This window comes from Pezoporus flaviventris, unplaced genomic scaffold (assembly GCF_033815535.1).
Source record: "Pezoporus flaviventris isolate CSIRO_AGI_PZ_B2104156 unplaced genomic scaffold, CSIRO_AGI_Pfla_v1 ptg000515l, whole genome shotgun sequence".
Taxonomy (NCBI): domain Eukaryota; kingdom Metazoa; phylum Chordata; class Aves; order Psittaciformes; family Psittacidae; genus Pezoporus; species Pezoporus flaviventris.
Genome location: NW_026893062.1, coordinates 27,574 through 55,430, shown reverse-complemented (window position 1 = coordinate 55,430; position 27,857 = coordinate 27,574). Strand labels below are relative to the sequence as shown.

Here is a 27,857-nt window from a genome sequence, read left to right as displayed (position 1 = left end):
TTTTTGGTAGTGCGCATGGGGGGGGGTTGGGGGTACAAAAGCGTTTTGGGGTGAAAAAGGGGGGTTTGGGGGTACAAAAGGGTCTCTGGGTTGGGTTTGGGGCAAAGCGGTGGTTTTGGGGTGAAAAAGGCTGATTTTGGGGTCTCTTTGGGCTGGTTTTGCCCAATTTTGGGCAATTTTGGGCTGGTTTTGCCCAATTTTGGGCAATTTTGGGCTGGTTTTGCCCAATTTGGGGCAATTTTGGGCTGGTTTTGCCCAATTTTGGGCAATTTTGGGCTGGTTTTGCCCAGTTTTGGGCAATTTTGGGCTGGTTTTTGCCTGGTTTGGGGCAGCTTTTGCCTGTTTCTGGTCTGGTTTGGGGCAATTTCAGGCAGTTTTGGGTCCGTTTGAGCGCCGTTTTGGGTCTATTTTGGCTCCGTTTTGGGTCCATTTCCTGCAGTTTTGGGTCCGTTTGAGGCGGTTTTGGGTCCGTTTGGGCTCCGTTTTGGGTCCATTTCAGGCGGTTCTGGGTCCATTTCCGCTCCTTTTTGGGTCTATTTCCTGCAGTTTTGGGTCCGTTTCGGCTCCGTTTTGGGTCCATTTAAGGCCTTTTCGGGTCCATTTTGCCTCCATTTTGGGTCTGTTTCAGGCGGTTTTGGGTCCATTTCAGCTCGGTTTTGGGTCCGTTTGGGCTCCGTTTTGGGTCCGTTTGGGCTCCGTTTTGGTCCATTCAGGTGGTTTCGGGTCCGTTTTGGGTCCGTTTCAGGCGGTTTTGGCTCCATTTTGGGTCCGTTTCAGGAGGTTTTGGCTCCGTTTTGGGTCCATTTCAGGCGGTTTTGGCTCCGTTTTGGGTCCATTTCAGGCGGTTTTGGCTCCGTTTTGGGTCCATTTCAGGTGGTTTCGGGTCCATTTTGGGTCCGTTTCAGGCGGTTTTGGCTCCGTTTCAGGCGGTTTTGGCTCCGTTTTGGGTCCATTTCAAGGTGGTTTCGGGTCCGTTTTTGGGTCCATTTCAGGCAGTTTTGGGTCCGTTTCCAGGCGGTTTGGCTCCGTTTTGGGTCCATTTCAGGTGGTTTCGGGTCCGTTTTGGGTCCATTTCAGGCGGTTTTGGGTCCGTTTCAGGCGGTTTTGGCTCCGTTTTGGGTCCGTTTCAGGTGGTTTTGGCTCCGTTTTGGGTCCGTTTCAGGCGGTTTTGGCTCCGTTTTGGGTCCGTTTCAGGCGGTTTCGGCTCCGTTTTGGGTCCGTTTCAGGCGGTTTTGGGTCTGTTTTCGGCTCCGTTTTGGGTCCGTTTCAGGCGGTTTTGGGTCCATTTGGGTCCATTTCAGGCGGTTTCGGCTCCATTTTGGGTCCGTTTCAGGCGGTTTTGGGTCCGTTTCAGCTGCACTTGCAGGCCCGCACCACCATGTCCGAGAGCTGCTCCACGCGCGCCTTGCGCCCCACATAATAAACGATGGGGAGCGGCTCCAGGCTCTGGGGCACGCAGCAGGGGGCGGCCGAGCCCCCGGGTTGTGCTGCGGTACAGGGCCAGCACCTGCGGCGGGACCCACACTTATGGGGCTGGACCCACACATATGGGGCCAGACCCACGGCAATGTGGCAGAGCCACAGCAATGGGCTGGAGACACATCTATGGGGCTGGAGCCACACTTATAGGGCCAGACCCACACATACGGGGCTGGAGCCACATCTATGGGGCTGGACCCACACATATGGGGCTGGAGCCACATCTATGGGCTGGACCCAGAGCAATGGGGCAAGACCCACACTTATGGGGCAGGACCCACAGCAATGGGGCAGACCCACACTTGTGGGGCCAGACCTACATCTATAGGGCAGACCCACATCTGTCGGATCGGACCCACACTTTATGGGTCCCACCCCCCATCCATGGCTCCAGCCCCACACTTTTGGGTCCAGCCCCACACTTAGGGCTCCCAGCCCCTCTCTATAGGTTCCACCACACCCTTATGGGTTGTGCCCCACACTTATGGGTCCAGCCCCATATCTATGAGTCCAGCCCCACAAGCCTCCCACCCCATCCTTATGGGTCCCGCCCCACATCCATGGCTCCCACCCCACATCTAGGGGTTTGGATCCACAACTACGGGACCAACCTCGCATCTATGGGTCCAGCCCCACACTTAGGGTCCCACCTCCCCTCCATGGCTCCCAGCCCCACACTTCTGGGCCTCAGCCCCACATCTATAGATCCCACCCCTCACTTATGGGTCCTGCCCACATGTATGGGTCTCAGCCCCACATCTATAGATCCCACCCCCCGCTACCGGGTCTCAGCCCCACATCTATAGCTCCCACCCCCCACTTATGGCTCCCAGCCCCATATTTATGGCTCCCACCCCACACGTATGGGTCTCAGCCCCACATCTATAGATCCCACCCCTCACTTATGGGTCCTGCCCCACATGTATGGGTCTCAGCCCCACATCTATAGCTCCCACCCCCCGCTTACGGGTCTCAGCCCCACATCTATAGCTCCCACCCCCACTTACGGCTCCCACCCCACACGTATGGGTCTCAGCCCCACATCTATAGCTCCCACCCCCCACTTATGGCCCCCAGCCCCACATCCATGGCCCCCACCCGCCACTTATGGGTCCCAGCCCCACACTTATGGGTCCGGGCGCACCTTGGAGTACTGCGTGTCGGCGCTCCAGAGGTAGGGGCAGCCCCCCCCACAGAAGTTGGCCATGTAGCCGGGGGGCTCGTGGATCCAGGCCAGTGCAGGTCCCGTCGGAAGTCGATGTAGAGCGGGCGCAGGCAACAGCTCTGCTCCTCCGGGCTGCAGTGGGGCAGGGAATGGGGGGGGATGAATGGGAATCAATGGGGGTGAATGGGAATCAATGGGGGATGAATGGGGGGAATGGGGGGGAATGGGAATCAATGGGGGGAATGAATGGGAATCAATGGGGAGATGAATGGGAATCAATGGGGGAATGAATGGGAATCAATGGGGAGATGAATGGGAATCAATGGGGAGATGAATGGGAATCAATGGGGAGATGAATGGGAATCAATGGGGGAATGAATGGGAATCAATGGGGAGATGAATGGGAATCAATGGGGGAATGAATGGGAATCAATGGGGGGATGAATGGGGGGAATTGGGGAATGAATGGGGAGGAATGGGAATCAATGGGGGGAATGAATGGGAATCAATGGGGGGATGAATGGGAATGAATGGGGGAATGAATGGGGGTGAATGGGAATCAATGGGATGAATGGGGGTGAATGGGAATCAATGGAGGGATGAATGGGGGTGAATGGGAATCAATGGGGGAATGAATGGGGGTGAATGAATGGGGGTAAATGGGAATCAATGGGGAATGAATGGGAATCAATGGGGGAATGAATGGGGGTGAATGGGAATCAATGGAGGGATGAATGGGGGGAATGGGGGGGAATGAATGGGGTGAATGGGAATCAATGGGGAATGAATGGGAATCAATGGGGGAATGAATGGTGGGTGAATGAATGGGGGTAGGGGTTTAGGTCCATTTTGGGTCAGTTTAGGTCAATTTTGGGTCCGTTTGTGTCCATTTTGGTCCATTTTGTGTCCATTTTGGGTCAGTTTAGGTCAATTTGGGTCCGTTTGTGTCCATTTTGGTCCATTTTGTGTCCATTTTGGGTCAGTTTAGGTCAATTTTGGGTCCGTTTGGGTCCGTTTTGGGTCCTTTTGGGTCTGTTTTGGGTCCGTTTGGCTCAGTTTAGGTCAATTTTGGGTCCATTTTGGGTCCGTTTGGGTCAATTGTGGGTCCGCTTGGTCCGTTTTGGGTCAGTTTAGGTCAATTTTGGGTCCATTTGTGTCCATTTTGGGTCAGTTTAGGTCAATTTTGGGTCCGTTTTGGGTCCTTTTGGGTCCGTTTGGCTCAGTTTAGGTCAATTTTGGGTCTGTTTTGGGTCCTTTTGGGTCTGTTTTGGGTCCGTTTGGCTCAGTTTAGGTCAATTTTGGGTCGTTTGGGGTCAGTTTAGGTCAATTGTGGGTCCACTTGGGTCTGTTTTGGTCAGTTTAGGTCAATTTTGGTCCATTTGGGTCAGTTTCGGTCAATTTGGGTCAGTTTAGGTCAATTTCTGTCCTTTTGGGCTGATTGGTTCCGTTTTGGGTTCGGTAGGGTCAGTTTGGGTCCGTTTGGGACAGTTTTGGGTCCATTTGGGACAGTTTTGGTCAATTTTGGGTCCGTTTGGGTCCATTTTGGTCCATTTTGTGTCCATTTTGGGTCAGTTTTGGTCAATTTTGGGTCTGTTTGGGTCCATTTTGGGTCTGTTTGGGTCGGTTTAGGTTAATTTTGGGTCCGTTTGGGTCCGTTTTGGGTCAGTTTCGGTCAATTTTTGGGTCCGTTTGGCTCAGTTTAGTTCAATTTTGGGTCCATTTGTGTCAATTTTGGGTCCATTTGGGTCGTTTTGGGTCAGTTTCGGTCAATTTTGGGTCCGTTTGTGTCAATTTTGGGTCCATTTGTGTCAATTTTGGGTCCATTTGGGTCCGTTTTGGGTCAGTTTCGGTCAATTTTGGGTCCGTTTGTGTCAATTTTGGGTCCATTTGTGTCAATTTTGGGTCCATTTGGGTCCGTTTTGGGTCAGTTTCGGTCAATTTTGGGTCCGTTTGTGTCAATTTTGGGTCCATTTGGGTCCGTTTTGGGTCAGTTTCGGTCAATTTTGGGTCCGTTTGTGTCAATTTTGGGTCCATTTGGGTCCGTTTTGGGTCAGTTTCGGTCAATTTTGGGTCCGTTTGTGTCAATTTTGTGTCAATTTTGGGTCCATTTTGGGTCCGTTTGTGTCAATTTTGGGTCCATTTTGGGTCCATTTGTGTCAATTTTGGGTCCATTTTGTGTCCGTTTGGGCCGGTCCCACTGACCCGAAGCAGAAGGGGGGGTCGATGCCGCGGCGGCGCCGGGCGCTGCGCAGGTCGTTGCCGCGCTCCTCGGGCAGTACCATCGCCAGCACGTAGGGGCGCGCTGGTGCTTGCGCGCGATGCCCTGCATGTCCCCGCGCTGCTGCTCGAACCCTGCGAAATCACCCAAAATCATCCGGATTTATCCCAAAATCACCCGATTTAACCCAAAATCATCCGGATTTATCCCAAAATCACCCGGATTTAACCCAAAATCATCCGGATTTAACCCAAAATCACCCGGATTTATCCCAAAATCACCCGGATTTAACCAAAATCACCCGGATTTAACCCAAAATCACCCGGATTTATCCCAAAATCACCCGGATTTATCCCAAAATCACCCGGATTTAACCCAAAATCACCCGGATTTAACCCAAAATCATCCGGATTTAACCCAAAATCACCCGGATTTAACCCAAAATCACCCGGATTTAACCCAAAATCATCCGGATTTCACCAAAATCACCCGGATTTAACCCAAAATCGCCCGGATTTATCCCAAAATCACCCGGATTTAACCCAAAATCACCCGGATTTAACCCAAAATCACCCAGATTTAACCCAAATCACCCGGATTTAACCCAAAATCACCCGGATTTATCCCAAAATCACCCGGATTTAACCCAAAATCACCCGGATTTAACCCAAAATCATCCGGATTTAACCCAAAATCACCCGGATTTAACCCAAAATCACCCGGATTTAACCCAAAATCATCCGGATTTCACCAAAATCACCCGGATTTAACCCAAAATCGCCCGGATTTATCCCAAAATCACCCGGATTTAACCCAAAATCACCCGGATTTAACCCAAAATCACCCAGATTTAACCCAAAATCACCCGGATTTAACCCAAAATCATCCAGATTTATCCCAAAATCATCCGGATTTATCCCAAAATCATCCGGATTTAACCCAAAATCACCCGGATTTAACCCAAAACCTCCCGGATTTAACCCAAAATCACCCGGATTTAACCAAAATCACCCGGATTTATCCCAAAATCACCCGGATTTAACCAAAATCACCCGGATTTAACTCAAAATCACCCGGATTTCAGCCAAAATCACCTGGATTTAACCCAAAATCACACGGTTTTCACCGAAACCGCCCAGATTTAACCCAAAATCGCCCGGATTTAACACAAAATCACCCGGATTTAACCCAAATCACCCAGATTTAACCCAAAATCGCCCGGATTTATCCGAAAACCACCCGGATTTATCCCAAAATCACCCGGATTTAACCCAAAACCACCCGGATTTAACCCAAATCACCCAGATTTAACCCAAATCACCCGGATTTAACCCAAAATCACCCGGATTTAACCCAAAATTGCCCGGATTTAACCCAAAATCTCCCGGATTTATCCCAAAATCACCCGGATTTAACCCAAAATCACCCGGATTTAACCCAAAATCACCCGGATTTAACCCAAAATCACCCAGATTTAACCAAAATCACCCGGATTTAACCCGAAATCACCCGGATTTAACCCAAAATCACCCGGATTTAACCCAAAATCACCCAGATTTAACCAAAATCACCCGGATTTAACCCGAAATCACCCGGATTTATCCCAAAATCACCCGGATTTATCCCAAAATCACCCGGATTTAACCCAAAATCACCCGGATTTAACCCAAAATCACCCGGATTTAACCGAAACCGCCCGGATTTAACCCAAAATCACCCGGATTTAACCCAAAATCACCCGGATTTAACCGAAACCGCCCGGATTTAACCCAAAATCACCCGGATTTAACCCAAAATCACCCGGATTTAACCCAAAATCACCCGGATTTAACCGAAACCGCCCGGATTTAACCCAAAATCACCCGGATTTAACCCAAAATCACCCGGATTTAACCGAAACCGCCCGGATTTAACCCAAAATCACCCGGATTTAACCCAAAATCACCCGGATTTATCCCGAAATCACCCGGATTTAACCCAAAATCTCCCGGATTTAACCCAAAATCTCCCGGATTTAACCCAAAATCACCCGGATTTAACCCAAAATCTCCCGGATTTAACCCAAAATCACCCGGATTTAACCGAAACCGCCCGGATTTAACCCAAAATCTCCCGGATTTAACCCAAAATCTCCCGGATTTAACCCGAAATCACCCGGATTTAACCCAAAATCACCCGGATTTAACACAAAACCACCCGGATTTAACCCAAAATCACCCGGATTTAACCCAAAATCACCCGGATTTAACCCAAAACACCCCCGTCCCCCAGTGGTACCTTCGAAGGTGAAGCGCATGGCGGGGGGCGGGCCCGGCTCGTCGCAGGGGCAATGGACGCTCAGTTTGAACGTGCCTATGGGGTCTATGGGGAGAGAGGGGTCAACAGTGATGGGGGGGGCATTGGGTGCCCATTGGGTCCCTTTGGGTGCCCACTGGGTGCTATTGGGATGCCCATTGGGTGCCCATTAAGGTGCCCATTGGGATGATCATTGGGTGCCATTGAGATGATCAAATGGGGTGCCCATTGGGTGCCATTGGGATGATCATTGGGTGCCATTGAGATGATCAAATGGGGTGCCCATTGGGTGCCATTGGGATGATCATTGGGTGCCCATTGGGATGATCATTGGGTGTGCATTGGGTTGACCATGGGGTGCCCATTGGGTTGATCATTGGGTGCCCATTGGGATGATCATTGGGTGCCCATTGGGATGATCATTGGGTGTGCATTGGGTTGACCATTGGGTGCCCATTGGGTTGATCATTGGGTGCCCATTAAGGTGCCCGTTGGGATGATCATTGGGTGCGCATTGGGTTGACCATTGGGTGCCCATTGGGTTGATCATTGGGTGCCCATTAAGGTGCCCGTTGGGATGATCATTGGGTGCACATTGGGTTGACCATTGAGTGCCCATGAGGTGCCACTGGGTTGACCATTGGGATGATCATTGGTTGCCCATTGGGTGCCCATTGGGTTGACCATTGAGTGCCCGTTGGGATGATCATTGGGTGCCATTGGGGCAACTCTGGGCTGACCGCTAAAGGCACCACTGGGACCCCACTGGGATACCCACTGGGTGCCCATTGAAGTGCCCACTGAGGTGGCCATTGGGTGCCCATTGGGATGCTCATTGGGTACCCATTGGGTGCTCATTGGGATGCTCATTGGGTGCCCACTGAGATGCTCATTGGGTACCCATTGGGTGCCCACTGAGGTCCCCATTGAGGTGCCCATTGAGACCCCACTGAGGTACCCATGGAGGTGCCCACTGAGGTACCCATTGAGGTCCCCATGGAGGTGCCCATTGAGGTCCCCATTGGGTGCCCATTGAGGTACCCACTGGGTGCCCATTGAGGTCCCCATTGGGTGCCCATTGAGGTCCCCATTGGGTGCCCATTGAGGTCCACATTGAGGTCCCCATTGAGGTCCCCATTGGGTGCCCATTGAGGTCCCCATTGAGATGCTCATTGAGGCACCCACTGGGTGCCCACTGAGGTGCCCATTGAGGTCCCCACTGAGGTACCCATTGGGACCCCACTGAGCTGCCCATTGGGACCCCATTGAGGTACCCATGGAGGTGCCCATTGAAGTCCCCATTGGGTGCCCATTGAGGTCCCCATTGAGCTGCCCATTGGGACCCCATTGAGGTCCCCATGGAGATGCCCATTACCATGCCCATTGGGTTGACCATTGAGGTCCCCACTGAGGTCCCCATTGGCACCCCATTACCCGTACCCCCCCCCACCCAGCCCCCCATACATCACCATTGCCCCCCAGCCACTGCTGCACGGCCTCGGTGACGTCGAACCAGACCCACTCCTCGTCGGGGGCCGCCCGCACCCAGCGGCCCTGCAGGTACCGCCAGGAGGCGTTGCCAAAGCCCTGGGGGGACAGGGGACCCCCCCTGGTTACAACGGGGACCCCAAAACCACATTGGGGGACCCCAAAACCCAACCAGGGACCCCAAAACCCAACCAGGGACCCCAAAAATGCATCTGGGACCCCAAACCCCATGAAGGGACCCCAAAACCCAACCGGGGACACCAAAACGCAACCAGGGACCCCAAAACCCAACCAGGGGCCCCAAAACCACATCTGGGGACCCCAAAACTGCATCCAGGGACCCCAAAACCCATCCTGGTACCCCAAAACCACATCCATTGCCCATAGAGGGGGGGTTCCCATCCCCAGGACTGTTCCATTGCCCATAGAGGGGGGGGTTCCCATACCCAGGACTGTTCCATTGCCCATAGAGGGGGGGTTCCCATACCCAGGACTGTTCCATTGCCCATAGAGGGGGGGTTCCCACCCCCAGGACTGTTCCATTGCCCATAGAGGGGGGGGGTTCCCATACCCAGGACTGTTCCATTTCCCATAGAGGGGGGGTTCCCATACCCAGGACTGTTCCATTGCCCATAGAGGGGGGAGTTCCCATCCCCAGGACTGTTCCATTGCCCATAGAGGGGGGGGTTCCCATACCCAGGACTGTTCCATTGCCCATAGAGGGGGGTTCCCATTCCCCAGGACTGTTCCATTGCCCATAGAGGGGGGGGTTCCCATCCCCAGGACTGTTCCATTGCCCATAGAGGGGGGGGTTCCCATACCCAGGACTGTTCCATTGCCCATAGAGGGGGGGTTCCCATACCCAGGACTGTTCCATTTCCCATAGAGGGGGGGTTCCCATACCCAGGACTGTTCCATTGCCCATAGAGGGGGGGTTCCCACCCCCAGGACTGTTCCATTGCCCATAGAGGGGGGGTTCCCATACCCAGGACTGTTCCATTGCCCATAGAGGGGGGGGTTCCCATCCCCAGGACTGTTCCATTGCCCATAGAGGGGGGGGTTCCCATACCCAGGACTGTTCCATTGCCCATAGAGGGGGGTTCCCATTCCCCAGGACTGTTCCATTGCCCATAGAGGGGGGGGTTCCCATCCCCAGGACTGTTCCATTGCCCATAGAGGGGGGGGTTCCCATCCCCAGGACTGTTCCATTGCCCATAGAGGGGGGGTTCCCATACCCAGGACTGTTCCATTTCCCATAGAGGGGGGGTTCCCATACCCAGGACTGTTCCATTGCCCATCGAGGGGGGGTTCCCACCCCCAGGACTGTTCCATTGCCCATAGAGGGGGGGTTCCCATACCCAGGACTGTTCCATTGCCCATAGAGGGGGGGTTCCCATACCCAGGACTGTTCCATTGCCCATAGAGGGGGGGTTCCCATCCCCAGGACTGTTCCATTGCCCATAGAGGGGGGGTTCCCATCCCCAGGACTGTTCCATTGCCCATAGAGGGGGGGCTCCCATACCCAGGACTGTTCCATTGCCTATAGAGGGGGGGTTCCCATCCCCAGGACTGTTCCATTGCCCATAGAGGGGGGGTTCCCATACCCAGGACTGTTCCATTGCCCATAGAGGGGGGGTTCCCATACCCAGGACTGTTCCATTGACCATAATGGGGGGGTTCCCATCCCCAGGACTGTTCCATTGCCCATAGAGGGGGGGGTACCTGATAGAGCTCCAGGCGCTGTTGGTCGCCGCCCTCGGGCGCCCTCTGGCGGAGCATGCGCAGTTCGGCGCGGTGCAGCAGCGCCCCCCGGCCCAGCTCTTCGCGCACGCGCGAGGCGTTGAAGCGCAGCAGGAGGGGGCGGCCGGGGGGGGCGGAGCCTGCGGGGGGGGGGGGGGGAAGACGTTGGGACCCATAGGGACCCATAGAGACCCCATTGGGACCCATAGGGACACATAGAGACCCCATAGGGACCCATAGAGACCCCATTGGGACCCATAAAGACCCCATAGAGACCCATAGAGACACACAGAGACCCCATAGAGACCCATAAGGACCCATAGGGAACCAGAGAGACCCATAGAGGCACACAGACACCCATAGAGACCTACAGAGATCCCACAGAGACCGACAGAGACCCCATAGAGACCCATAGAGACAAACAGACACCCACAGAGACCCCATACAGACCCATAGAAACCCTATAGGGACTTATAGAGATCCCACAGAGTCACATAGAGACACACAAGGACCCCATAGGGATTCATAGGGACCCCATAGGGACACAGAGACCCCATAGAGACCCCACAGAGACACATAGTGACCTCATAGAGACCCCACAGAGACCTATAGGGACCCATCGATACCACAGAGACCCACAGAAACCATAGGGATCCACAGAGACCCATAGAGACCTACAGGGACCATAGGTACCCATAGAAACCATAGGGCCCCACAGAAAGCCATTAACAACCCCATAGGGACCCATAAGGACCGATAGCAACCCATAGGGACTCCTAGGGACCCATAGAAACCTATAGCTACCCATAGGGATCCACAGACACCAGAAAGACCCATAGAGACCCATAAGGACTCATAGGGACCCACAGCGCCCCATAGCACCCCCTCTCTGCCCCCCTGCAGCCCCAGGAAGGGCCCCCAGAGCCGGGAATTACTCAGCAAACCTCAACATCCGGATATGTGGGGAAAGGAGGAACATGGGGGGGGGAGGGGGCCGGGGATGTGCTCCCCCCACATTGAGCACCCCTAAACCCCATTGAGCACCCATAACCTACCCCCTCCCCCCCCCAAGCAGTGCTGCCATGGGTGCTGCAACCCATAGGGGTGTCCACAGGGGTGCCCCATAGGGACACTCATTGGGGTGCCCATAGGGATGCCCCATAGGGACACCCATTGGGGTGCCCATAGGGATGCTCATAGGGACACCCATTGGGGTGCCCATAGGGATGCTCATAGGGACACCCATTGGGGTGTCCATAAGGGTGCCCATAGGGATACCCCATAGGGATGCCCCATTGGGGTGCCCATAGGGATGCTCATAGGGACACCCATTGGGGTGTCCATAAGGGTGCCCATAGGGATACCCCATAGGGATGCCCCATTGGGGTGCCCATAGGACGCCCCATTGGGGTGCCCATAGGGGTGCCTACAGCGATGCCCATAGAGACACCCATAGGAACACCCATTGAGGTGCCCATTGGGGTGCCCATAAGTGGTACCCATAGTGAAGCTCACTGGATGCCTATAGGGATGCCCATAGGGACACCCATAGTGGTACCCATAGGATACCCACAGGGACACCCATTGTGGTACCCATAGGACGCCCATAGGGGCACCCATTGGATGTCCATTGGGATGCCCATAGGGACACCCATAGTGGTACCCATAGGATGCCCATTGGGACACCCATTGCAACACCCATAGGATGCCTATTGGGATGCCCACAGGGACATCCATTGTGGTACCCATAGGATGCCCATAGGGACACCCATTGTGATACCCATAGGGACACCCATTGGAACACTCATAGGATGTCCATAGGGACACCCATTGTGGTTCCCATAGGATGCCCATTGGGATGCCCACAGGGACACCCATAGGATGCCCATTGGGACACCCATTGTGGTACCCATAGGATGCCCATAGGGACACCCATTGTGGTACCCATAGGGACACCCATTGGAACACCCATAGGATGCCCATTGGGATACCCATAGGATGCCCATTGGGACACCCATTGTGGTACCCATAGGATGCCCATAGGGACACCCATTGTGGTACCCATAGGGACACCCATTGGAACACCCATAGGATGCCCATTGGGATGCTCATAGGGACACCCATAGGATGCCCATTGGAACACCTATAGGATGCCCATAGGGATGCCCACAAGATGCCCATAGGGACACCCATTGTGGTACCCACAAAATGCCATAGGGACACTCATTAGAACACCCATAGGATGCCCACAGGGACACCCATTGGAACACCCATAGGATGCCCATTGGGACACCCATTGGAACACCCATAGGATGCCTATAGGGACACCCACTGTGGTACCCATAGGGACACCCATTGGAACACCCATAGGATGCCCATAGGGACACCCATAGGGACACCCATTGGAACACCCATAGGATGCCCATAGGGACACCCATAGGGACACCCATTGGAACACCCATAGGATGCCCATAGGGACACCCATAGGATGCCTATAGGGACACCCATAGGAAGCCCATTGGAACACCCATCGGATGCCCATAGGGACGCCCACAAGATGCCCATAGGGACACCCATTGTGGTACCCATAGGATGCCCATACGGATGCCCACTGGGACACCCATTGGAACACCCATTGGATGCCCATTGGGATGCCTATAGGGACACCCATAGGATGCCCATTGGAACACCCATCGGATGCCCATAGGGACGCCCACAAGATGCCCATAGGGACACCCATTGTGGTACCCATAGGATGCCCATACGGATGCCCACTGGGACACCCATTGGAACACCCATTGGATGCCCATTGGGATGCTCATAGGGACACCCATAGGATGCCCATTAGGACACCCATCGGATGCCCATTGGGATGCCCATAGGGACGCCCACAAGATGCCCATAGGGACACCCATTGTGGTACCCATAGGATGCCCATACGGATGCCCACTGGGACACCCATTGGAACACCCATTGGATGCCCATAGGGACACCCATGGGGACCCCCCCCATAGCGATGCCCCTCTCACCGTCTCCCGGGGGCTCCATAGGGAAGCGATGCAGCTCCTTGGCGTAGTAGTCCTCCGGGCCGGCAGGGGGCGCCCACCTCTCCCTCTGCTGCTGCTGCAGCAGCTCCCACGTGCTGTTGTAGAGCGCGCGGACGTCATCAGGCAGCGACGGCTCCGACGGGGGGGGGTGGGGGGGGAGGAGGAGGAGGGGGGGGAGGGGGAGGGGGGTGGGGGAGGGGCGCTCATGCGCAGTTTGCTCAGGATCTGGCCCCGCACGGCCTCGATTCGCTTCCGGCGCGCGGCCTCCAGGTCCAGCGAGCGGCACGTGGAGAGCGCGCGCGCCGCGCCCAGCGCCAGCGCCAGCACCAGCGCCAGCTCCATCCCCGAGCGCCTCCGAACGGGTCCGAACGGGTCCGAGCGGTTCCGAAGGGTTCCGAACGGTTCTGAACGGTCCCGAGCGCGTCCGAAGGGTTCCGAGCGGTTCCGAAGGGTTCCGATGGGGTCCGAACGGTTCTGAACGGTCCCGAGCGCCTCCGAAGGGGTCCGAACGGTTCCGAACGGGTCCGAACGGGTCCGAACGGTCCCGAGCGCCTCCGAAGGGGTCCGAAGGGTTCCGAGCGGGTCCCGAAAGAGTCCGAGCGGTTCTGAGCGGCTTTGAACGGTTCTGAACGGTCCCGAGCGCCTCTGAAGGGTTCCGAACGGATCCGAGCGGCTTCGAAAGGGTCCGAGAGGTTTCCGAACGGGTCCGAGCGGTTCCGAACGGTTCCAAGCGGCTCTCAACGGTTCCGAGCGGGTCCGAGCGGCTTTGAACGGTTCTGAACGGTCCCGAGCGGCTTCCGAGCGTTTCTGAACGGGTCCGAGCGGCTTCCGAACGGGTCCGAGCGGCTTCCGAACGGGTCCGAGCGGTTCCGAACGGTCCCGAGCGGCTTTCGAACGGTTCTGAACGATCCCGAGCGCTTCCGAGCTGTTTTGAGCGGTTCCGAACGGGTCCGAACGCCTCCGAGCGGTCCTAAACGCTCCCAAATGGATCCAAACGCTTCCGAAGCGAATCCAAGCGGTAACGAACGGGTCCACACGCTTCCAAGCGGCTCCGAAGGGTTTTAAACGCTCTCAAACGGATCCAAACGCTTCTAAACGGTCCCAAAGCGGATCCAAGCGGCTCCGAACGGTTCCAAACACTCCCAACCGGATCCAAACGCTTCTAAACGGTCCCAAATAGATCCAAACGCTTCTAAACGGTCCCAAAGCGGATCCAGACGCTTATCAACGCTCCCCAATGGATCCAAACGTTTGCAAACAGTCCCGAACAGTTCCAAACGGTCCCAAATGCTCCCAAACGCTTGCAAGCGGTCCCAAATGGTTTCAAACGGTCCCAAATGGTTTCAAACGGTCCCAAACGGTCTCAAACGGTCCCAAATGGTTTCAAACGGTCTCAAACGCTTCTAAACGGTTCCAAGCTGTCCCAAACGCTCCCCTCTTCCCCCCCCCCCCCCCTTTCCCCCTATCTGAAGCGTTCGCAGCGTTGGGAGCCGCCACCGCCGCCCCTCCCCCGCGCTCAGTTCCCGTTTCGCTCCCTCCCGACCCGTTTAAAACGCACCCGGGGCGGCCCCACCCAGGAAACGGGGGGGGAGGGGGGGTTTAAAGCGTTTTGGGGGGGGGGGTTAAAGGCCCCCTCCCCCCTCCCCCCCCCCTTTTTCCGCTCCGTTGGAGGCGGCGAAACTGAGTCACGGGGGGGGGGGGGAGGGGAAGGAAACGGGACCCCCCCCACCCCTCCCCCCACCCCCGTGTCTGGGACGTTTCCGCCCCCCCCCCCCCCCGGATGAAACCAACGCGGATGGGGGGGGGTGGAAGGAGCTTTATGGGGTACATGGGGGGGCAATTGCAGCCCTATGGACCTCAGTGCGCCCCATAGAACCCCAGTGCTCCCTCCCGCCCCATAGAACCCCATAGAACCCCAATGCTCCCTCCTGCCCCATAGAACTCCATTGCACCCCATAGAACCCCAGTGCTCCCTCCCACCCCATAGAACCCCAGTGCTCCCTCCCGCCCCATAGAACTCCATTGCACCCCTATAGAACCTCAATGTCCCCTCCCACCCCATAGAACGCCACTGCACCCCATAGAACGCCATTGCACCCCATAGAACCCCAATGCTCCCTCCCGCCCCATAGAACTCCATTGCACCCCTATAGAACCTCAATGCCCCCTCCTGCCCCATAGAACCCCATTGCACCCCATAGAACCCCAATGCTCCCTCCCGCCCCATAGAACCCCATTGCACCCCATAGAACCCCAATGCTCCCTCCCGCCCCATAGAACTCCATTGCACCCCTATAGAGCCTCAATGCCCCCTCCTGCCCCATAGAACCCCATTGCACCCCATAGAACCCCACTATCCCATTTCACCCCTATAAAACCCCATTATCCCTCTATAGGACCCCATTGCCCCCTCCCACCCCTATAGAACCCCATTACCCCTCTATTGAACTCCACTGCCCCCTATAGACCCCCATTGCCACCTATAGAACCCCACTGCCCCCCATAAAACCCTATTCTCCCCCTATAGAACCCCATTACACCCCCATAGAACCCCATTCCCCCTCCATTGACCCCCACAGACCCCCGTTACAACCCTATAGGACCTCATTTCCCCCCTATAAAACCCCATTCCCCCCACTGACCCCCATAGAACCCCACTGCCCCCTATAGACCCCCTTTACTCCCCCATAGAACCCCATTACACCCCCATAACCCCCCAGACTCCCTTTACACCCCTATAGACCCCATTACACCCCCCATTACCCCCCATAACCCCCCACAGATCCCCTTTACACCCCCATAGAACCCCATTACACCCCCCATTACCCGCCATAGACCCCTTTTACACCCCCATAGACCCCAATTACATCCCCTATTACCCCCCCATAAATCCCCATTCCCCCCCATAGACCCCCTTTACAGGTGTCCCCCCATAGAACCCCTTTACACCCCCATAGATCCCCATTCCCCCCCATAGAACCCCATTACACCCCCATAGACCCCCTTTACACCCCCTATAGATCCCCATTCCCCCCCATAGACCCCCATTCCCCCCCATAGACCCCCTTTACACCCCCATAGACCCCCTTTACACCCCCTATAGATCCCCATTCCCCCCCATAGACCCCCATAGACCCCCTTTACACCCCCATAGACCCCCTTTACACCCCCATAGAACCCCATTACACCCCCCATAGGCCCCATTACACCCCCATAGACCCCCTTTACACCCCCATAGACCCCCATTACACCCCCATAGGCCCCCTTTACACCCCCATAGAACCCCATTACCCCCATTACAGCCCCCATAACCCCCCATAGACCCCCTTTACACCCCCTATAGATCCCCATTCCCCCCATAGATCCCCATTCCCCCCCATAGAACCCCATAACCCCCCCACTGAACCCCATTACAATCCCCATAGACCCCCTTTACACCCCCATTCCCCCCATTGCCCCCTTCCACCCCTGCACTCCCCCCCCGTGGAACCCCGTTGCCCTTCCCCGGGCCGTACCAACTGCACCTCCCGGGGGGGGGGGTGGGGGAAACTCCCCCCCCTTCTGCTCATGCGCACTGCACCCCGAAGCGCCGGAAGTGCCTCAGCACCACCCCCAGCTCCAAATGGACGCTTCCGCCCGCCTCGCTCCTCAACCGGAAGCGCTCCCCCGCCCCCGCTCCCCCCACCGCCCCCTCCTGCGCCTGCGCGAGCCTGGCCCCGCCCCCGACCCAGCGCCGCCGCGCGCGCTCCCGCCAGCCCGCTAGGGGGCGCCACGTGACGCAGCGCACCGAGTGCAGGCCCGGCGCCGAGGGCACGTGACACGAGCCGTAGCCAATCACGTCGCAGCGGCCTAGGCCGTCCTGCTGCCACACCTCCACGTGGAGCCGCGGCCACCCTGCGCACATGGCACACACTTAGGACATGCTAAGGACACGCTAAGGACACACTACAGACATGCTTAAGACATGCTAAGGACACGCTAAGGGCATGCTAAGGATACGCTTAGGACACGCTAAGGGCATGCTAAGGACACGCTAAGGACACGATAAGGACATGCTAAGGACACTACAGACATGCTTAGGACATGCCAAGGACATGCTTAAGACAAGCTAAGGACACGCTAAGGGCATGCTAAGGATACGCTTAGGACACGCTAAGGGCATGCTAAGGATACGCTTAGGACATGCTAAGGACACACTAAGGACGTGCTAAGGACACGCTAAGGACATGCTGACACGCTAAGGACACGCTGACATGCTAAGGACATGCTTAGGACATGCCAAGGACGCGCTAAGGACACGCTTAGGACACACTAAGGATATGCCAAGGACACACTAAGGACATGCTAAGGACACACTAAGGACATGCTAAGGACACGCTAAGGACACGCTAAGGACACGCGAACGCACCCTGCAGGCCTTTGGTGGCGTAGTGCACGTCGATGGGGTGGCTCCAGTAAGTGACGTCACCGGCCTGCGGGTCATCGACGTGCGTCCGGCCTGACGTCAGTCCCGAGAGCGGCCGCCAGGCGGCGCCTGCGCGAGAGGGCCGCTGGTGGGGGGGGGCTCTATGGGGATCTATGGGGCTCTGTGGGGATCTATGGGGCTCTATGGGGCTCTGTGGGGATCTCTGGGGCTCTGTGGGGATCTATGGGGCTCTGTGGGGATCTATGGGGCTCTATGGGGGCTCTGTGGGGATCTATGAGGGCTCTATGGGGATTTGTGGGGCTCTATGGGGGATCTAGGGGGGCTTTGTGGGGATGTATGGAATGTATGGGGCTCTGTGGGGATCTATGAGGGCTCTATGGGGCTGTATAGGGGCTCTATGGGGATCTATGGGGGCTCTATGGGGGATCTTTGGGGGCTTTGTGGGGATCTATGGGGCTCTGTGGGGACCTATGGGGCTCTGTGGGGATCTATGGGGGCTCTGTGGGGATCTATGGGGCTCTATAGGGGCTCTATGGGGATCTATGGGGGCTTTGTGGGGATCTCTGGGGCTCTGTGGGGACCTATGGGGCTCTGTGGGGATCTATGGGGGCTCTGTGGGGATCTATGGGGCTCTATAGGGGCTGTATGGGGATCTATGGGGCTCTGTGGGGGCTCTATGGGGACCTATGGGGGCTTTGTGGGGATCTATGGGGGCTCTGTGGGGATCTATGGGGGCTGTATAGGGGCTCTATGGGGATCTATGGGGGCTCTATGTGGGCTTTGTGGGGATCTATGGGGCTCTGTGGGGATCTAGGGGGGCTCTATAGGGATCTATGGGGCTGTATAGGGGCTCTATGGGGATCTATGGGGCTCTGTGGGGATCTGTGGGGGCTCTATGGGGATCTGTGGGGATCTGTGGGGATCTATGGGGGCTCTGTGGGGATCTATGGGGGCTCTATGGGGTTCTATGGGGCTCTAAGGGGCTCTGTGGGAGCTCTATGGGGCTCTAAGGGGCTCTATAGGGCTCTATGGGGGATGAATGGGGCTCTATGGGGTTTCTATGGGTCCCTATGGGACTCTATGAGGTCTCTATGGGGTTTCTATGGGTCTCTATGGGGTCTCCATGGGTCCCTATGGGTCTCTATGGGCCCCACTCACCCGCCTGCAGCCCCCACTTGCAGAAGAGGCGGCGCTGGGGGAAGCCGCTGCCCCCCACAATCTGCCCCAGGAGGTGCAGCTCCGCCATGGGGGGGCTGTGGGGGGCAATGGGGGAGGAGACGCTCAGTGCCCCCCCCACTGCACCCCCATTCACCCCCATTGCACCCCCATTGCCCCCCATTCACCCCCCTTTCTGCCCCATTGCCCCCCATTGCCCCCACATTGTCCCCATTGCCCCCCATTGCAGCCCCATAGCACGCCCATTGCAACCCCAATGCAGCCCCATTGTCCCCCCATTGCCACCCCTCTGTCCCCATTTCCCCCATTGCAGCCCAATTGCCCCCCATTAGCCCCCATTGCTGCCCCATTGCCCCACATTGCCGCCCCATGGGCTCCCATTGCAGCCCCATTGCTGCCCCATTGCCCCCCATTGCTGCCCCATTGCCCCCCATTGCCACCCCATTCACCCCCATTTCTGCCCCATTGCCCCCCCATTGTCCCCATTGCCCCCCATTGCAGCCCCATAGCACCCCCATTGCAACCCCAATGCAGCCCCATTGTCCCCCCATTGCCACCCCATTGTCCCCATTTCCCCCATTGCAGCCTCATTGCCCCCCATTAGCCCCCATTGCCGCCCCATGGACTCCCATTGCAGTCCCATTGCTGCCCCATTGCCCCCCATTGCTGCCCCATTTCCCCCATTGCCGTCCCATGGGCACCCATTGCAGCCCCATTGCTGCCCCATTACCCCCCATTGCCGCCCCATGGACACCCATTGAAGCCCCATTGCAGCCCCATTGCTGCCCCATTGCACCCCATTGCCGCCCCATTGCCCCCCATTACCGCCCCATGGGCACCCATTGAAGCCCCACCGCAGCCCCATTGCTGCCCCATTGCCCCCCATTGCCGCCCCATGGGCACCCATTGCAGCCCCATTGCTGCCCCATTGCTGCCCCATGGGCACCCATTGCTGCCCCATTGCAGCCCCATTGCACCCCCATTGTCCCCATTGCTGCCCCATTGCCCCCCATTACCGCCCCATGGGCACCCATTGAAGCCCCATCGCAGCCCCATTGCTGCCCCATTGCCACCCCATGGGCACCCATTGCTGCCCCATTGCCCCCCATTGCCGCCGCATGGGCACCCATTGCAGCCCCATTACCCCCCATTGCCGCCCCATAGGCACCCATTGCAGCCCCATTGCTGCCCCATTACCCCCATTGCCGCCCCATGGGCACCCATTGCAGCCCCATTGCAGCCCCATTGCTGCCCCATTGCAGCCCCATTGCACCCCCATTGTCCCCATTGCTGCCCCAATGCTGCCCCATTGCCCCCACCTCCAGTGCCCGGCGCTGCGGACCACGACCTGCCTCTGCGCACACGCACTTCCGGTGCGCGTTGCCGTGGCAACGCGCTCGCCGTGCTAACGCCGCCACCCCATTGGCTGGCGCCACCGCAAGCCCCGCCCAGGAAGGGTGACGGCTCCTTGAGAGAACATGCGCTGAAGCGGCAAGATGGGCGCCGCCATCTTGGATGGACCAGCATCTGTACGGCACCGTGGGCGCCGCCATCTTGGTGTACGGCACTTGGGGGCCGTCATATCAGGAGGACAGGCATCTAGGGAGGGAAGCATGCCACCATGGAGGCCGCCATCTTGGATACACCAGCACCTAAGCAGTGCTGTACGGCACATGGGCGCCGCCATCTTGGATACACCACTAATGCTGAATGCTTCTTGGGCGCCGCCATTTATGTGTACGGCACATGGGCGCCGCCATCTTGGATGCACCAGCACCTAAGCAGTGCTGTACGGCACATGGGCGCCGCCATCTTGGTGTACGGCACTTGGGGGCCGCCATATCAGGAGGACAGGCATCTAGGGAGGGCCGCATGCCACCATGGAGGCCACCATCTTGGACACACCAGCACCTAAGCAGTGCTGTACGGCACATGGGCGCCGCCATCTTGGATGCACCAGCACCTAAGCAGTGCTGTACGGCACATGGGCGCCGCCATCTTGAACATACGGCACTTGGGGGTGGCCATATTAGGCGTAACATCATCTAGGGAGGGCCATATGACACCATGGAGGCCGCCATCTTGGATACACCCGCACCCAAGCACTGCTGTACGGCACAAGAGCACCACCATATTGGAAGCACCAGCAGCAAAGCAGTGCTGTACGGCATCTTGGGCGCTGCCATCTTTGTGTACGGCACATGAGAGCCGCCATCTTGCATGTCCCACCAATACTCAATGCTGTACGGCATCTTGGGAGCCGCCATATTGGATGCACCAGTACCTTAAGCATTGCACAGCACATGGGCGCCGCCATCTTGGATGTACCACCAATAGTACTGTACAGCGTCTTGGGCGCCGCCATCTTTGCGTACGGCACATGGGCGCCGCCATCTTGGATGCACCACCAATAGCACTGTACAGCATCTTGTGCGCTGCCATCTTTGCGTACGGCACATGGGCGCCGCCATCTTGGATGCACCGGTATCTAAGCAGCGTAAGGCACTTCGGGGCCGCCATCTTTGCGTACGGCACATGGGCGCCGCCATCTTGGATGCACCGGTATCTAAGCAGCGTAAGGCACTTAGGGGCCGCCATCTTTGCGTACGGCACATGGGCGCCGCCATCTTGGCTGCCCCAGAGGCTACGCAGTGTACAGCACATGGGCGCCGCCATCTTGGATGCCCCACCACGACCCCCAGACCCCGTCCACATCAACGGATGCACTCAAAGCCACTGTGTGGGGCGAGGGGGGGGGTTCCTTTACTACATGTGAAGGGGTCACAAGCCCCAGGGGGGTCAGTCCAGCTGCCCCTATGGGGGGGGGGTGTGGGGGCAATTCCATGTCACGACTTGGAATACCTCCTCCGGATGGAATCGCGATAGAACTGGAAGATGGTGTCGGCGGCGCTCTGGGCTGCAGCGATGCACTGCTGCATCTAAAAGGTGGTGGGGGGGGGGAGACAAAGGGGGTGTTGCGATGGGTGCTACGCCACCCATAGCACCCATAGCACCCCATAACGCTCACCTCCTCCATGGAGCAGCTCCCTTTGGTGCTGGCCATGAGCACCTTCTTCTCGGCGCTGTCGATGGCGAAGGTGAGGACGGCGCGAGCCTCCTGCGATGGAAATGGGGGGGGGGGGGGTTAAGAGGGTTATGGGGTGGGGGGGAGGGGGTCCAATGGGATTGGGTGGGGGTGGGGAGCACCCACCTTCTCCTGCTGGCTGCTGGGGTCCAGCACGAGGGAGCCATCGGGGAGCAGGGCGCAGGCGACGCCGCAGAACAGGGAGGCCAAGGGCAGCCCCGCGTCCAGCAGCCCCATGCAGGCGGCGTTGAGGCAGCACGAGAGCAGCTTGGGGGGGGTTAAGGAAATTCCCCCTTTTTCACCCCAAAATAGGCATTTTCCCCTCTCTAAATCCTGTTTTCCTCCCCCAAACCAGCATTTTCTACCCTAAAACCCCGCTTTTTCACCCCAAAAATCCTCTTCAATCCCCATTTTCTACCTAAAACCCCGCTTTCTCCATCCCACATTCCCTCTTTTTCACCCCAAAATAGGCATTTTCCCCTCTCTAAATCCGGTTTTCCTGCCCCAAACCAGCACTTTGTACCCTAAAACCCCGCTTTTTCACCCCAAAAATCTTCTTCAATCCCCATTTTCTACCTAAAACCCCGCTTTTTCCATCCCAAATTCCCCCTTTTTCACCCCAAAATAGGCATTTCCCCCTCTCTAAATCCGGTTTTCCTGCCCCAAACCAGCACTTTGTACCCTAAAGTCCCGCTTTTTCACCCCAAAAATCCTCTTCAATCCCCATTTTCTACCTAAAACCCCGCTTTTTCCATCCCAAATCCCCCCTTTTTCACCCCAAAATCCCCACTTTCAATCCCCAACCCATTTTCTACCCTAAAACCCCACTTTCTCCATTCCAAATTCCCCCTTTTTCACCCCAAAATAGGCATTTTCCCCTCTCTAAATCCGGTTTTCCTGCCCCAAACAGCACTTTGTACCCTAAAGTCCCGCTTTTTCACCCCAAAAATCCTCTTCAATCCCCATTTTCTACCTAAAACCCCGCTTTTTCCATCCCAAATCCCCCCTTTTTCACCCCAAAATCCCCACTTTCAATCCCCAACCCATTTTCTACCCTAAAACCCCACTTTCTCCATCCCAAATTCCCCCTTTTTCACCCCAAAATAGGCATTTCCCCCTCTCTAAATCCTGTTTTCCTCCCCCAAACCAGCATTTTCTACCCTAAAACCCTGCTTTTTCACCCAAAAAATCCTCTTCAATCCCCATTTTCTACCTAAAACCCCGCTTTCTCCATCCCAAATTCCCCCTTTTTCACCCCAAAATAGGCATTTCCCCCTCTCTAAATCCTGTTTTCCTGCCCCAAACCAGCACTTTGTACCCTAAAACCCCGCTTTTTCACCCCAAAAATCCTCTTCAATCCCCATTTTCTACCTAAAACCCCGCTTTTTCCATCCCAAATCCCCCCTTTTTCACCCCAAAATCCCCACTTTCAATCCCCAACCCATTTTCTACCCTAAAACCCCGCTTTTTCCATCCCAAATCCCCCTTTTTCACCCCAAAATCCCCACATTCAATCCCCAACCCATTTTCTACCCTAAAACCCCACTTTCTCCATCCCAAATTCCCCCTTTTTCACCCCAAAATAGGCATTTCCCCCTCTCTAAATCCTGTTTTCCTGCCCCAAACCAGCACTTTGTACCCTAAAACCCCGCTTTTGCACCCCAAAAATCCTCTTCAATCCCCATTTTCTACCTAAAACCCCGCTTTTTCCATCCCAAATCCCCCTTTTTCACCCCAAAATCCCCACTTTCAATCCCCAACCCATTTTCTACCCTAAAACCCCGCTTTCTCCATCCCAAATTCCCCCTTTTTCACCCCAAAATCCCCACTTTCAATCCCCAACCCATTTTCTACCCTAAAACCCCGCTTTCTCCATCCCAAATTCCCCCTTTTTCACCCCAAAATAGGCATTTCCCCCTCTCTAAATCCTGTTTTCCTGCCCCAAACCAGCATTTTCTACCCTAAAACCCTGCTTTTTCACCCCAAAATAGGCATTTCCCCCCTCTAAATCTGTTTTCCCGACCCAAACCAGCACTTTGTACCCTAAAACCCCGCTTTTGCACCCCAAAAATCCTCTTCTATCCCCATTTTCTACCCAAACCCCGCTTTTTCCATCCCAAATCCCCCCTTTCCATCCCGAACCCCCCCATTTCCCACCCCAAAACCCCCTTTCCCCTCCCAGAACCCCCCTTTCCCCCACCCCCCCTTCCCCCCCAAACCTCCCCTTACCCCCCCTTTTCCCCCCAGAACTCCCCTTCCCCCCTGCATTTCCCACCCCCTAAACCTCCTTCCCAGCCCCCAAACCCCCCCTTCCCCTCCTTTCCCCCCCATTTCCCCTTCCCCCCACCCCTTCCCACCCCCCAAACCCCCTTCCCCCCCATTACCCCCCCCAACCCCCCTCCCCCCCATTTCCCCCCCAGAACCCCCTTCCCCCCTTCCCCTCCAACCCATTTTCCACCCCCTAAACCCCCTTTCCCCCCAAAACCCTTTCCCCCCCACCCTCTCCCCCCATTTCCCCCTCCTTCCCCCTTTCCCCCCAAACCCCTTCCCCCCCATTTCCCCCCATCCCCCACCATTTCCCCCCATTTCCCCCCCAACCCCTTTTCCCCCTTCCCCTCCAACCCCATTTTCCACCCCTAAACCCCCTTCCCCCCCCTCCCCCCCCATTTCCCCCCAATTTTCCCCCCAAACCCCTTCCTCCCCATTTCCCACCCCAACCCCCTTTCCCCCCCATTTCCCCTCACCCTCCCCCCCATTTCCCCCCCAAGCCCCTTTCTCCCCCATTTCCCCCCTCAGAACCCCCTTTCCCCCACAAAACTCCCCATTTCCCCCCCTTCGCCCCCATCCCCCCCATTTCCCCCCCAGAACCCCCTTTCCCCCCCACCCCCCCTTCCCACCCCCCAGAACCCCCTTTCCCCCCCAAACCTCCCCATTTCCCCCCAAACCCCCTTCCCCCATTTCGCCCCCAAACCCCCTCCCCCCTCTCCCCTTTCCCCCCCAAACCCCCTTCCCCCCCATTTCCCCCCCTCCCCCCCAAACCCCTTTTCCCCCCCATTTCCCCCCCAAAACCCCTCCCCCCCTTTCCCCCCCGAACCCCTGCCCCCCCTTCCCCTCCAACCCCATTTTCCCCCCCCAAACCCCCCCTCCCCCCCATTTCCCCCCAACCCCCTTTTCCCCCCCATTTCCCCCCCTCCCCCCCATTTCCCCCCCCAAAACCCCCTCCCCCCCTCCCCCCCATTTCCCCCCCAACCCCCTTCCCCCCCCTTCCCCTCCAACCCCATTTTCCACCCCCCAAACCCCCCTTTCCCCCCCTCCCCCCCATTTCCCCTCCCCCATTCCCCCCCATTTCCCCCCCCCCGGATACGGAGCCGCCGTCCCTGAGCACCTGGAGGCTGAGGCTGAGCCCGCAGCGGGGGTGCAGGCGCCCCAGGAGCACGGCCTCAAGCGTGCGGCGCAGGAGCTGCTCCCGGCTGCGCTCCCCCACACCTGCAATGGGGCGGGGAGCGCAAAGGGGGCGCTATGGGGGGAACCCCCCCATAAGTGACCCCTCTATGGGGGGAACCCAAAAGGGAGCTCTATGGGGGGAGGTCAAAGGGGGCGCTATGGGGGGAGAACAAAGGGGGCGCTATGGGGGGAGAACAAAGGGGGCGCTATGGGGGGAGCACAAAGGGGGCGCAATGGGGGAAACCCCCCCATAAGTGACCCCTCTATGGGTTGAACCCAAAAGGGAGCTCTATGGGGGGAGGTCAAAGGGGGCGCTATGGGGGGAGAACAAAAGGGGCGCTATGGGGGGGGCACAAAGGGGGCGCTATGGGGGGGGCACAAAGGGGGCGCTATGGGGGGAACTCAAAGGGGGCGCTATGGGGGGAGCTCCATGAGGGGACCCCAAAGGGAGATCTATGGGGGGAGCCCCCCCTTCCAAAGGCTGCTCTATGGGGAACCCCCCCCATAAGTGGTCCCTCTATGGGGGAACCCCTCCTTCCAAAGGATTCTCTATGGGGGGAACCCCCCCTTCCAAAGGCCATTCTATGGGGCAGACCCCCCATAAGTGACCCCTCTATGGGGCAGACCCCCCCCATAAGTGACACCTCAATGGGGCAGACCCCCCCCATAAGTGACCCGTCTATGGGGGTAACCCCCCCTTCCAAAGGCTTCTCTATGGGGGAGACACCCCCTTCCAAAGCCCCTCTATGGGGCAGACCCCCCATAAGTGACCCCTCTATGGGGCTAGACCCCCCCATAAGTGACCCCTCTATGGGGGGAACCCGCCCTTCCAAAGACCCCTCTATGGGGCAGACCCCCCCCTTCCAAAGACCCTTCTATGGGGCAGACCCCCCCATAAGTGACTCCTCTATGGGGGGAACCCCCCCCTTCCAAAGACCCCTCTATGGGGCAGACCCCCCCATAAGTGACCCCTCTATGGGGCCAGACCCCCCCATAAGTGCCCCCTCTATGGGGCCAGACCCCCCCATAAGTGACCCCTCTGTGGGGCAGACCCCCCCATAAGTGACCCCTCTATGGGGGGAACCCCCCCTTCCAAAGACCCCTCTATGGGGCAGACCCCCCATAAGTGAGCCCTCTATGGGGCTAGACCCCCCCATAAGTGACCCCTCTATGGGGGGAACCCCCCCTTCCAAAGACCCCTCTATGGGGCAGACCCCCCCCCCCCTTCCAAAGACCCTTCTATGGGGCAGACCCCCCCATAAGTGACCCCTCTATGGGGGGAACCCCCCTCTTCCAAAGACCCCTCTATGGGGCAGACCCCCCATAAGTGACCCCTCTATGGGGCAGACCCCCCCATAAGTGACCCCTCTATGGGGGGAAGCCCCCCTTCCAAAGACCCCTCTATGGGGCAGACCCCCCCCATAAGTGCCCCCTCTATGGGGCAGCCCCGGACCCCGGCCCCTACCCGGCAGCCCCACTTTAGGCCGCAGCAGCACCTCCAGCGCCACCCGCTCCGGCAGCTCCCGGTTCCCTTTGGCCTCGGCGGGGCCGTAAAGTGCGGCCAGCACGGAGGTATCGCCTGCGGGGAGGGAACGCGTCGCGATGAGCCCTTCTATCGCGATATCCCCCCCCCCCCCCGGCTCGCGACTGCCGCGTATCGCGATAGCCGCCGCCGTTTACGTTGGGGTTCCCCCCGTACCCTGCAGGAAGGCGGCGGAGCCGTCGGGTCGCGACAGGAGCCCCAGCTCGCAAGAGAAAGGCCGCAAGCAACACCCGCTGCCCGCCGCCATCTTGGCCTCTCTCAACACCGCCGCCTCCCATTGGTCGCGGCGGGATGGGAGGGGCGCAGCAGCGCGTTCTCTCATTGGTCAAACGTTCCCGCCCCCTTCCGGAGGCAAGATGGCGGCGCTGCGAGCGCGGCTTCGCGGTGAGGGAGCCCTGTATCGCGATAGTCCCCGGTCCCGACAGCCGCATATCGGCAGCCTTTAGCCCTGTGGGGTTCGGAGGCAGCGCGGAAGAGGCCCTCACCCTGAAGGAAGGCGGCGGAGCCGTCGTCGTGTCGCGATAGCGGCCAAGGGCGGCAAACAAGACCCGCTGCCCGCCGCCATCTTGGCCTCTCTCAACACCGCCGCCTCCCATTGGTCGCGGCGGGATGGGAGGGCGCAGCAGCGTGCTCTCTCATTGGTCAAACCTTCCGGAGGCAAGATGGCGGCGCTGAGGGCGCTGCGAGCGCGGCTCCGCGGTGAGCGAGCCCCGTATCGCGATAGCCCCCGGTCCCGATACCCGCATATCGC

The 27,857-nt window shown here is 57.7% G+C and overlaps 3 protein-coding genes across 3 annotated transcripts; all 3 read right to left on the bottom strand.

Moving 5' to 3' along the window:
• Window positions 1-1,342: 1,342 nt before the first annotated feature.
• TGFB1 (transforming growth factor beta 1) lies at window positions 1,343-16,265 on the bottom strand. Its single transcript, XM_061443754.1, is given in 12 exon segments — window positions 1,343-1,486; window positions 1,488-1,507; window positions 2,624-2,712; window positions 2,715-2,776; window positions 4,847-4,943; window positions 4,946-4,996; window positions 7,140-7,223; window positions 8,627-8,744; window positions 10,368-10,534; window positions 13,415-13,565; window positions 13,670-14,502; window positions 16,259-16,265. Coding segments are annotated over 12 exon segments (1,815 nt in total). The 3' UTR covers window positions 1,343-1,350.
• A 726-nt stretch (window positions 16,266-16,991) lies between these two features.
• On the bottom strand, window positions 16,992-20,491 carry B9D2 (B9 domain containing 2). The gene is made up of 4 exons (XM_061443755.1): window positions 20,354-20,491; window positions 19,017-19,111; window positions 17,841-17,966; window positions 16,992-17,326 (listed from the first exon to the last, which is right to left on the bottom strand). Exons 2-4 carry the CDS (start codon window positions 19,102-19,104, stop codon window positions 16,998-17,000), a joined length of 543 nt encoding a protein of 180 aa, XP_061299739.1. The 5' UTR covers window positions 19,105-19,111; window positions 20,354-20,491; the 3' UTR covers window positions 16,992-16,997.
• A 1,367-nt stretch (window positions 20,492-21,858) lies between these two features.
• On the bottom strand, window positions 21,859-27,428 carry EXOSC5 (exosome component 5). The gene is made up of 6 exons (XM_061443753.1): window positions 27,263-27,428; window positions 27,029-27,142; window positions 25,484-25,605; window positions 22,246-22,386; window positions 22,063-22,152; window positions 21,859-21,973 (listed from the first exon to the last, which is right to left on the bottom strand). Exons 1-6 carry the CDS (start codon window positions 27,426-27,428, stop codon window positions 21,881-21,883), a joined length of 726 nt encoding a protein of 241 aa, XP_061299737.1. The 3' UTR covers window positions 21,859-21,880.
• Window positions 27,429-27,857: the final 429 nt, after the last annotated feature.

What these genes read in the sequence shown, in the direction of transcription:
- B9D2 (XM_061443755.1), bottom strand. Translation starts at nt 19,104, where the DNA reads ATGGCGGAGCTGCACCTCCTGGGGCAGATTGTGGGGGGCAGCGGCTTC. An exon ending in CAAGTGGGGGCTGCAGGCGG is followed by an intron (nt 17,967 to 19,016) that starts GTGAGTGGGGCC and finishes CCTCTCGCGCAG; the next exon opens with GCGCCGCCTGGCGGCCGCTC. An exon ending in CGCCACCAAAGGCCTGCAGG is followed by an intron (nt 17,327 to 17,840) that starts GTGCGTTCGCGT and finishes CCATGTGCGCAG; the next exon opens with GGTGGCCGCGGCTCCACGTG.
- EXOSC5 (XM_061443753.1), bottom strand. Translation starts at nt 27,428, where the DNA reads ATGAGAGAACGCGCTGCTGCGCCCCTCCCATCCCGCCGCGACCAATGG. An exon ending in GCCTAAAGTGGGGCTGCCGG is followed by an intron (nt 25,606 to 27,028) that starts GTAGGGGCCGGG and finishes GCCCCATTGCAG; the next exon opens with GTGTGGGGGAGCGCAGCCGG. An exon ending in TGCTCAGGGACGGCGGCTCC is followed by an intron (nt 22,387 to 25,483) that starts GTATCCGGGGGG and finishes ACCCCCCCCAAG; the next exon opens with CTGCTCTCGTGCTGCCTCAA.